At 46.1% G+C, this 11,329-nt stretch overlaps 2 protein-coding genes across 2 annotated transcripts in view; one reads left to right on the top strand and one right to left on the bottom strand.

Annotated features, from left to right (window-relative positions):
- Positions 1–2,397: 2,397 nt before the first annotated feature.
- LOC108286207 lies at positions 2,398–6,334 on the bottom strand. Its single transcript, XM_037729714.1, has 3 exons — positions 6,329–6,334; positions 5,665–6,283; positions 2,398–3,652 (listed from the first exon to the last, which is right to left on the bottom strand). The coding sequence occupies exons 1-3, from the start codon at positions 6,332–6,334 to the stop codon at positions 3,633–3,635; spliced, it is 645 nt and encodes a 214-aa protein (XP_037585642.1). The 3' UTR covers positions 2,398–3,632.
- LOC108286205 (asparaginase and isoaspartyl peptidase 1) overlaps positions 5,829–11,329 on the top strand; it is a 23,601-nt gene continuing 18,100 nt past the window's right edge. Inside the window, exons 1-3 of the mRNA XM_017503819.2 lie at positions 5,829–5,928; positions 6,245–6,551; positions 9,251–9,343. Of these exons, the coding sequence (XP_017359308.2) occupies positions 6,333–6,551; positions 9,251–9,343 (312 nt within the window). The 5' untranslated portion in view covers positions 5,829–5,928; positions 6,245–6,332. The remainder of the gene's footprint in view (positions 5,929–6,244; positions 6,552–9,250; positions 9,344–11,329) is intronic.

Here is an 11,329-nt window from a genome sequence, read left to right as displayed (position 1 = left end):
CCAGTTGTCTACCCAATATCCTGTCACCTTCCTTCTTGCCAAGAGATCTTGATTTTATCCAGGGCCATGATGTGTCCTGCTAAAATAAAAACTCACTCCCCAGACTTTCTTGCCACTAAGGGCAGTCACCCGATCCAGTTCGGGCCAATGAAAGTTCGCTTGAAGGACTTCCAGGAAAGCTAGAGAGCTTTCCTGAATTAAAGGAGCAAAGGGGAGCTGGTAAGGGCCTTCTCCCCTCTGCCCTTCCCCATTCCTCCTGCCCCAATAGTGACCAAAGTGCCTAGGAGTGCCACGTGTGTGAAAGCCACAGGCCGAGAGCAGCAGAAGGGAAAGAGAAGGAGTCTGTGTCACCTTGGAGCTGCTGCTCCAGCCTGGGCAACAACCACTAGATTTGTTGTTGTTGTTGTTGTTGTTGTTTTCAAATCAACAGTTATCTGGTTAAACCACTGTGGTCAAGTTTTGTCAGGGACAGTTGGATACAATCCTTAATCCATAAAACTGTTGTTGATGGAAAATCGTCTGCAGAGGAGTTAGCCAGATTCCTTCTCCTAGCCCAGAGTCAGACAAAAAGATGCTTCCTCCTTCCTCCTCAAAGACCAGAAGTTAGTTAGTTAGTTAGTTGGTTAGAGACGGAGTTTCGCTCTTGTTGCTCAGGCTGGAGTGCAGTGGTGCAATCTTAGCTCACCACAGCCTCCATCTCCCAAATTCAAGCAATTCTCCTGCCTCAGCCTCCCAGATAGCTGGGATTACAGGCATGCGCCACCATACCCGGCTGATTTTGTGTTTTTAGTAGAGATGGGGTTTCTCCATGTTGGTCAGGCTGGTCTCAAACTCCTGACCTCAGGTAATCTGCCCACCTCAGCTTCCCAAAATGCTGGGATTACAGGCATGAGCCACCACGCCCAGCTCAGAAGTTTATTTTCTAGAGAATTTATCTAAGAGATTTGGGATTGGGACAGGAATATGAAGCCCACCAGAGAAGTGGACAAAGGCATGAGGCTGAGATGGAAAGATCAAATGGAAACCAACACTCTAACCCCTTGGGCCACCAGTCACCTTTCCCAGCCTCAGCCAGGAATCAACCTGGACTCCATGAGAAATATGAAGGCCAGCTTGGAGAACAGCCTGAGGGAGGTGGAGGCCCACTACACCCTGCACATGGAGCAGCTCAATGAGATCCTGCTGCACCTGGAGTCAGAGCAGGCACAGACCCCGGCAGAGGGGCAATGCCAGGCCCAGGGGTTTCAGGCCCTGCTGAACATCAAGGTCAAGCTAGAGGCTGAGATCGCCATCTACCCTCGACTGCTGGAAGATGGTGAGGACTTCAATCTTGGTTATCCCCTGGATAGCAGCAACTCCATGCAAACCATCCAAAAGAACACCACCCGCCAGATAGCTGATGGCAAGGTGGTGTGTCTGAGACCAACAACACCGAAGTTCTGAGACATTAAGCCAGCAGAAGCAGGGGACCCTTTGGGGAGCAGGAGGCCAATAAAAAGTTCAGAGGTCAAAAACAAAAGGAGGCAGAAGAGACAGAGTCAGAGAAGTAAATGGTGATGATGGTGGCAGAGAGAGAAGAGACGTAGCGGCAGAAACAGAGGCCAGAGAGAGAGAGTTGAAGATGCTTGGCTTCTGGCTTTGGCAATGGAAGATGAGGCCGTGAGCCAAGGACACAGGCAGCTTGTAGAAGCAGGTAAAGACGTGGATTCTCTTCTGGAGCTTCCTGAAGGAACTCAGTCCCTGCAGACCCGGTTTGAATTGCTGACCACCAGAACTGTCAGATGATGTGTGTTGTCTGAAGCCAATAAATGTGTGGGAATCACTCACAACAATAGGTCACTAGAAGGGGAATGACTGATCCTTAGTGAGGTTCGGGGGGAAAGGCTTCGCAGAAGGGGTTAATTTAAACTGGGCCTTAAGGCAGGAAAGGAAGGTAAACCAGGAGTAAAGGGAATTCCCAAGAGTGGTAAAATATGTTATTAGTTGTGGGTTAACAAGAAGGGAAGGGATTCTCCTATCCACAGGAGATCAATCAGTTTGCCTGGATCTGTCCCTGCTTGTGCCTATTGCCTAGTATAATTTTTCTTTTTTGGTGTTTTTTGTTTTGTTTTCTTTTGTTTTTTTGAGAGAGTTTTGCTCTGTTGCCCAGGCTGGAGTGCAATGGTGCGATATCAGCTCACTGCAACCTCCGCCTCCCAGGTTCAAGCGACTTTCCTGCCTCAGCCTCCCGATTAGCTGGGATTACAGGCATGCGGCACCATGCTGTGCTAATTTTGTATTTTTAGTAGAGACGGGGTTTCTTCATGTTGGTCAGGCTGGTCTTGAACTCCTTACCTCAGGTATCTGCCCAACTCGGCCTCCCAAAGTGCTGGGTTTACAGGCGTGAGCCACCGCACTTGGCCCGTCCCAGTACAATTTTTTAGTGTGCTTCCTTTCACACTCAAGTATGCTGGTTGGGACAACAAATGCTATGGCCACCCTCCTCCTCTACATCTTCGCCCATGCAGTCTCCCCCAGGAAAATTCTTCCTCTGCCTTCTTCTCATCTCCCAATTCAGATCCTTTCTTTCCTGCACACCGCATTCAAGACCTTTCTACTCCAAGTCATCTGTGCCAAATCACTGGTCACAAGTTCCTTTCCATTCTCTGAAATCCCCTAATACTCAAATAACTTATGCCACAAAATCTCACCTTTGACTGCATTGCTGTTTTTAAGCAGTAGTTTTCATACACTGGATAGCAAATATTTACATTTGTGGCCACCGACTTCTTTTCAGCACTGTCCCTACATTTCAGTAATATTTCTACATTATAAACCCTACCTTCTCCCAGTAGAAACCCCAAAGTTTGCATTCTCACCTTCACGGCATTACTTCCCTGCAACTAAGATGGGGCGTGTAGCTGGGTTTCACCTGGGATTCAGAGGTGAGCAATGGGAAGAAATGGAATAGGGGACCGATCTTCCAGGAAGCAGAGTAGCAAAGATGCCTCATGGTCAGGGAAGCAAGGGTGGAGCATCAGGCAGCCAATCCCAAGGAAAGATGCTCAGCAAAAGTGCCCAGTGAAGGCGGTGACAGTATGCTCTCCAGAGACTAGAGCAAGCCCATAGCATGGCTGTGGATTATTGCTATCTGTGTGGATTTAAAACCATTTAGAAATTCTATGGGCTTCTTAATATTCTCTATAAATCCTTTTCCATTTTAATCTAGCCAGATAGTTTTGTTGTTTGCAACCAGAAACACAGACTGGTCTTGTCACGACAGTTAGTTGATAACCTCCCTACTGGCAGTTTGGATTCTTAAGAGCTTTTATATTCCTCTAAGCACCTTCCCAGCACAGGCCATACAGACTCTGCTGTCTCAAATATGATGGGTGGAATTAGGGAAAGCATAATCAGAGGAGAGGGTGGGGTTGTGGGGCCCACAGTGAGCCAGGCTGCTTACCAGGCACAGAACAAAACAGTCCGATGGAAGATGCCCACCACACCCCAGCTGAATTCCAGTGAGTCAAGGTAGGTGGCAAGCAAGCAATGGAGACAAACATCAGCGGTACAGCTTGGCCCTGATGCTCTGATGTCCACAACTGGAGACGGCCAGTCCCTCCTCCAGGGTCCTTTCAGCACAAATCCTTCACTCAAGCAGACACTTGTATTTCTGGAATGTGGAAATAAATGGAAACCATCCAAATGGGAATAAGCAAAGGCTATTTATTTAGAGCTTGCCATTGCAAGGGAGTCACCCATATCACTTGCATTAGGCAGAGATTCAGGGGCAGGCAGGAGAGTGGAAGGCTTTTATAATGGCAAAAAGGGAAGGCTCAGGTATGCTCTGTTTGGAGGCAGTTTCATTGGGGAAGCCGGATGGGCTAACAAAAAGTATCATCCTATGTGACTGGTTAGAGGAGAAGATTTAGCTTTCTCTGATTGAGACTAACTTGGAAGCAAGGACAAAAATTAGGGAAGCTGGCACTTATTGACCAAGTCCTAACCATTTAGAATGCATTGCTGATGACTGGGTGTGGTGGTTTACACCAGTAATCCCAGCACTTTGGGAGGCTAAGGCGGGTGAATCACGAGGTCAGGAGTTCAAGACCAGCCTGGCCAATATGGTGAAACCTCATCTCTACTAAAAATACAAAAAATTAGCTGGGTGTGGTGGCGGGCACCTGTAATCCCAGCTACTTGGGAGGCTGAGGCAGGAGAACCCGGGAAGCGGAGGTTGCAGTGAGCTGAGATTGTGCCACTGCATTGCAGTCCAGGTGACAGTGTGAGACTCCATCTCAAAAAAATAAATAAGTAAAATAAAGTAAAATTTTTAAAAACTCAAAAAAAAAAAAAAATAGAGGGCTGGGCACAGTGGCTCATGCCTGTAATCCCAGCACTTTGGGAGACCAAGGTGGGTGGATCACCTTAAGTCAGGAGTTCGAGACCAGCTTAGCCAACATGGTAAACCCATCTCTACTAAAAATACAAAAATTAGCTAGGCATTGTGTTGGACACCTGTAATCCCAACTACCCAAGAGGCTGAGGCAGGAGAATCACTTGAACCCAGGAGTTGGATGTTGCAGTGAACCAAGATCGCACCATTGCCCTCCAGCCTGGGCAACAGGAGTGAAAATCTTTCTCAAAAAAAAAAAAAAAAAAATAGAATGCATTGCTATTAAGGTTGTGGTTTGCTGTCCCAGACTAGCTGCTGCATGGGTTCTGGTTCAGAGTTTATTTCTGTATAAGTTCTGGCCATTGTCCCTTTGTACATTTGGGTCTTTCAGGAATGAATCAACCCCTGTGCCGTCAGTCCGTCGGTACCTTCAGTGCATGGAGGGGGTTGGGAAAAGGTGGCATTTGTTGGACAAAGTGAAAGCCTATCTTTGACATTGGCTCATCCAGCCAATAAACAATTTAGAGCAAATTAATAAAAACAAAATAATTTTGCTGTGAGCCTAAACTGCCCTAAAAAATAATAACATAATAATTCAAAAAGGTACTTTCGTAATAGAGTAAGGTATCTTTCAGGTCATACCACTAACCCAGTTGTCTTCCTGGGTACAAATGTAAACTCCTTACATCCGCCTTGACTACAGGAAGGACGAAACAGGAATCTAGGACAGCCATGGGTGAATACAGGCGGTTTCGTCCAGTCACCAGGGGTGTCAAGTCTTCAGGGAACACACAGAGGCAGGGAGAAGTTGAAGTATCGAAGAAAAATAAGGACTCGTAAGTGCTTACGCTGTAATCCCAGCACTTTGGGAGGCCGAGGTGAAAAGATTGCTTGAGCTCTGGAGTTCAAGACCAGATAAAGAAACCCCATCTCAAAAATAAAGAAATAAAATAAGGACCTCTGCGGGTGATGTAATTTAAACTTGGGGGTTTTCAGACTCTCCGGGCACCCGAAGTAAAGGTATAGAATCAGACCAGGTAGACATTTTTACAGTTTATCTTTCTGTTCTTCGCAAATGGTTAAGGAGAGAGACACGTCAAGGGGAGGGATTTTATTTCAAAATTATAACTAGCGAGTCTGCTAAGCACCTCTGGCAAAGGAAGGATTTTAGGGCTCACAGCGTTGCTTTTCAATTTGCAATTACAAAACGGTGGCACGCCACTTCCCGCTTCTCGCCTCCAACCCAACCACCCTGCCCCCAGCCTCATCAGGAGAGGGAGGGTCGCCACCTGCCTCTAGGAAGCTCGCGCGAGCCAGGAGCTGAGACTCCGATGAGCTGTGAGACAGGTGCGCGCCGGCCGGGCGTCGGGGCTTTACGGTAACTGGGCAGTGCGGCGGCTCTGCCTTCGTGCGCCGGCGCAGAGCCGTTGCGGCCCGAGCGGTTGCAGGTTGAGCGGTTTCTAGCCCGCTCCGCTGAGCGGCCGGACTGGGCAGCTGCGAGGGCTGCTCGACCCAGCCTGAGGCCTCGGCGTCCGCCTCCCGCGGTGCCCTCGGTAACTCGGCGGCCCTCCTGGAGCAGGCGCACAAGACGTGGGAGGGCGAACGAAATAAACGAAAATAGACATTTTCCGGAAGGCGAAATACACATCCTCCCTCTAGGCCGGAGCTTGGAGGCGGGCGGCGGTGGAGGCGGGGCGACGTCCCCGGGGAAACTGAGGCTCCGGCAGGTCCGGGCCGGGGGGCGGAGAGGAATGTGGGAGGGCGCGGGGCGCCCTGGGCTCTTCTTACTAAGCTCGACCGAGCCTCCCCTTCCCACCCCGCGCTGTCAACCAGGTCTCCCAAAATAGAGACTGGGCGCTGTCCCCACAGGATCTCCCGAGGACCTTGTGTCCCCGCGGCTTCCTTGGGCTGGCTTTAGACGACGCTTTCGCCTTCCTAGTGCCTAGGATCCGCCGACATGAATCCCATCGTGGTGGTCCACGGCGGCGGGGCCGGCCCCATCTCCAAGGATCGGAGGGAGCGAGTGAGCCAGGGTGTCGTCAGAGCCGCCACCGTGGGCTACTGCATCCTCCGGGAGGGCGGGAGTGCTGTGGATGCCGTGGAGGGAGCTGTGGTTGCCCTGGAAGATGATCCTGAGTTCAACGCAGGTAAATGTGCCTTTCAACTAGTAAATAATGTGAGTCAAGTCAAGCTCCTCCCTCAGAATAAATAGAACCTATGTACAGTGTCAGGAAATCTAATGAGCTTTAGAGTGAAACTAAATATGTAAAAAAAGAAATAAGACGTCAATCAATAAATATAAAATGTACATTGGTTCCATCTGGAAAGGTAGGACTACTGTGGGGGGCGGTTCCAGGTCATAGGTAGATTCAAAGATTTTCTGATGGACAGTTGGTTTAAAGCTTTGTCTAAAGACCTAGACTCCACAGAAGGGAATGTCTGGATTATATAAGGACCCATGGCTGCAGATGGAATTACTAGAAGGCGGTTGAGCACGGTGGCTCACGCCTGTAATCCCAGCACTTTGGGAGGCCAAGGCGGGCAGATCATCTGAGGTTAGGAGTTTGAGACCAGCCTGGCTGGAGCCTGTAATCCCAGCTACTCTGAAGGCCAAGGCAGGAGAAGCACTTGAACCTGGGAGGCAGAGGTTGCAGTGAGCCGAGATCATGCCACTGCACTCCAGCCTAGGCAACAGAGCAAGACTCCATCTCAAAAGAAAAATTAAAAATAGAAGGGAATGTCTGTGGTAAAATAAGGGGTTGGGGAGATCAAGACTCCCCTCCCCCTATGCAGAGGAACTCCCCATGTGGCAGGCTATTGAGAGACTACACTGTAAATGTTTCTTATCAGAGTTGATTCTCTCCTGAATCAGGAAAAAAGCCTAGAAAAGGATAGCTTTGCAGGACTATTTCACGATATGGCAAAGAAACATAATTTGGGGTAAAATAGTTTACTGTCAGGCCTTACTATGTGTCATGTGATGTCATACTAGAGTCCTGCTGGAATTTGGTATCTTATTGCTACAATCAAAGTCGGTTTTGTCAGTCTTAAGATCTGTTTTAATGTTAATGCTGGTCAGCTGGGCCTGAATTCCAAAAGGAAGGAGGGAATAATGAGGCATATTTTACCTCCCCCTGACAAGGTTCCAAAGGTTTCAGGTTAACTTTGGAATGCAGAGTATATTCTTTTGTGTTTCTCTTCTTTCACTCAGGCGACCCTTTTTTAGAATATTAATCATTATAGCATGTATCAGGCAATGGTCTAAGAAATTTACTTGATTTATTTAATCTGAACATTAAATGAGTTGATCATTTAACTCACGTTGGTTAACTTGAGTTAGTTCAACTCAAGTTGGTTAAACTAACTCAAGTTAACTCATGATGAACATTAAATGATTGAGTTAGGCAAAATTATTATCCTCATATCTTAGATCGGACTAAGGCACAAAAAGATTAACTTGCTGGAAGACATTCATCTCTTTGTTTTAAAATGGAAAACCTGACATCTAGGCTAGGGATTAAAGTATTTCTTGGAATTTTACCACCCACCCAACACCTGTGAGGGAAAAGAATTTCAGGAAATCTTAATCTTTGTTCTGTCCCCTTTACAAAGCACACTTTAACACTCTTTAAATTGTCCAAGTCTACCTGAGACCGGCACAGTGGCTCATGCCTGTGTGATATTGTGCTGGCCTAGAGCCAGAACCTGAGCAACACTATTTTATAAAATGCAAAACTGTTTTTTAAATAAGTTGAAGTGGCTGCCCCATTCTCCTCACAATAACTACTGTCCTTGGCCTCTGTAAATAGAACTGCTAGTTTGTTCCTCAAAACTATGTAAAGCTGCTTACCTTTTCTTATCAGTAACTGCTAAAATCTGTGACTTCTATCACCACCCAGATGATGTGTAAACAAATGTATATCTTGACTTCTGTAAACCACTGAGGTAACAAACAGAATGACAAAAGTCCCCTGGCCCTTGGAATGTCCGGAGACCCCCGCCCTTGTCTCCACCCAGGAGGTGAATCACAGAATCCCCTAGCCCTTGAAATGTCCGAAACCTTTTCATCCCCATCCCCGCCCCTCACCCCCACTCCCAAGGTGGTTTTTCGGGTATAAAAAATCATAGCACCCTCCTTTTGGCACCACAGGTTGGAGAGACGTGAGTCCTCTGTGGTCGCCGGCATAATAAATGACCCTGCAATCTGGCATACTTTTGTCTTGGTGATAACTTTCTACGCTCCGGTCAAATACAACACCTGTAGTCCCAGCACTTTGGAAAGTTGAAGTGAGCGCATCACTTGAGCTCAGGAGTTCAATGCATCCTGAGCAACATGGCAAAACCCCACCTCTAAAAAAAATACAAAAAACAGTGTGATGGAACGAGCTGTAGCCCCAGCTTCTCAGGAGGCTGAAGTGGGAAGATTGCTTAAGCCCAGGAGATCAAGGCTGCAATGAGCCAAGACTGTGCCACTGCACTCCAGCCTGGGTGACAGAGTGAGACCCTGTCTCTAAAAATAAAAATAAGTCAATCTGAATTTAAAATGAGACCTAACAGTGTGCTTTCATGGCTCCATTTCTGGAACCAGAATTTACCAGACAGGGACTGACTTTGTCAGCAGAGGGAGCAGCCAGCTCTTTCTGTGGGTGACTTGTTAAACCATTGCCTCTTAGCACTCAGAACCCCCTGGGCTGACAAACCCTCACTTATTTACACAGGACCTTCATTCTGGTTTCCAGCCGTCTCTTATTCTAACAATTTGTCATTTGCATGAATTGGGAAGTACAGATTAGGGAATTGGAGCAGCTAGTTCTCATTTGTTTTGCTCTGTATCCAGAGGCCTTCCTTCTCAATGTCTCCCCTCTCATCTTTCAGATGTCTGCTATTCAGCACATTGAGGAAGAAAAGAGTAGAGCTGAAAAGAAGGAAAGCAAAGATTCTGGGGGGAAAGGTGGGACTTTTAACAGCGTACTGTGAACCTTTCAGTACGGGCAAACAATATTCCCAGCAGCCTCTGCCATAATCCTCTAGAATAAATAACTGTTTGGGAACTTCATACAAAAAGCTGATCCTAGTAGGTGTTGAGTTCAGTGGCAATAATTAGCATTCATGACACAACTTGCCTGAACATTTGTAAAAACGTTATGTTTATGTTCTATTCCTGTTTCAATATGGATTTTGCTTTATGTTTAAAGCTTGTTTCATAATAGTTTATTAAAAAGTGGTTGATTTTTAGATACCAACACTGTAAAGATTGAACTTGTAAATCTGAATGCTGGAAATATTCTTTAAAAACTTACTTAGATTGGCAACCAAATAATGACTATTTGCTTTCACTAGAGCTCAGTAGTATTTACATAGCACTTTAGATATTAATTCTGTCTACAATTCAGTGTTATAAGCTGCTAGAGAATCTTTGAGAGAACAGGATTTTTTTCATTTATCTACTCTCTTTCTGGACTTACAGAATCAATAAAGTAAAGATCTGTGGTGGGGTCTAAGAATTGTTACTTCTTTGTTTTGAAGATTCCCAGGTGATTCTGAGATACAACCAGGTTTAGAATCTACTAACCTAATACCACTATACAATTTTAATGGGTTTGGTGTCTGGTTTTTGGTAAAATTTGCGTATAGTAAAATTTCCTTTTCAGTATACGGTTCCCTGACACTGACAGATACATGGAGTCATGTAACTACCATCACAATCAAGATATAAAACAGTTTCGTTACTCTCCCACGTCCCTTTGAGTCCATGCCTCCATTCACTCCCAGCTCCTGGCAACAACTCATCTGTCCTCTATCCTGGTAGTTTTGCCATTTCTGAATGTCATAAATGGCAGCACTTTGGGAGGCCGAGGCAGGCGGATCACCTGAGGCCAGGAGTTCAAGAACAGCCTGGCCAACATGGCGAAACACTGTCTGTACTAAAAATACAAAACATAGCCAGTCGTGGTGTCGCACACCTGCAGTCCCAGGTACTCAGGAGGATGAGGCACAAGAATCACTTGAACCCGGGAGGTGGAGGTTGCAGTGACACCACTGCAATCCAGCCTGGGCAACAAAGGGAGAGTCTGTCTCAAAAAAAAAAAAAAGGAATGTCATAAATAGAATCATGCAATATGATGTAACCTTCGTCTGTATTCTTCAGTTAACGTAATGCATTAGAGTGTTACCTGTGTAGACATGAGTATCAGTCATTTTTCCCTTTCAATTGAGTAGTAATTCATTGTATGAATATACCACAGTTGATTTAACCATGTAACAGCTAAAGGACATGTTCTGTTTGGGGCCATTATAAATAAAATCACTGTAAATATTTGCATACAGGTGTTTATGTGAACATAAGTTTTTATCTCCCTTAAGTGTGAATATGTAGTAGTGGGACTGCTGGCTTGTGACAAGAATTTAACTTCATTATAAACTGCCAAACTTTTACTATTCCCACTAGCAATGTGTGGAAGTTCCACTTAGAGGTCAGGCACGGTGGCTCACACCTATAATCTCAGCACTTTGGGAGGCCAAAGCAGGCAGATCACGAGGTCAAGAGTTTGAGACCAGTCTGGCCAACATAGTGAAATCCCATCTCTACTAAAAGTACAAAACTTAGTTGGGTCTGGTGGCGGGTGCTTGTAGTCCCAGGTACTTGGGAGGCTGAGGCAGGAGAATTGCTTGAACCCAGGAGGTGGAGGTTGTGGTCAGCCAAGATCACAGCACTGCACTCCAACCTGGACAACAAAACGAGACTCCATATCAAAAAAAAAAGAAAGTTCCATTAACTCGACATCTTCATCAGCACTAGCTAGTGTCAGCAGTTTTTATTTTAGCCATCCCAGTAGGCATATAGTGGAATCTTATTATGGCATTGATTTGCCTTTCCCTAAATGGGAAGTGATATTTAACATCTTTTCATGTGCTTTTTTTGTCGTTCATTTCTTCTTTTTTTTTTTTTTTTTT

Source organism: Cebus imitator, unplaced genomic scaffold (genome assembly GCF_001604975.1).
Source record: "Cebus imitator isolate Cc_AM_T3 unplaced genomic scaffold, Cebus_imitator-1.0 Scaffold316, whole genome shotgun sequence".
NCBI lineage: Eukaryota > Metazoa > Chordata > Mammalia > Primates > Cebidae > Cebus > Cebus imitator.
This window is presented reverse-complemented; position numbering and strand designations above follow the sequence as displayed.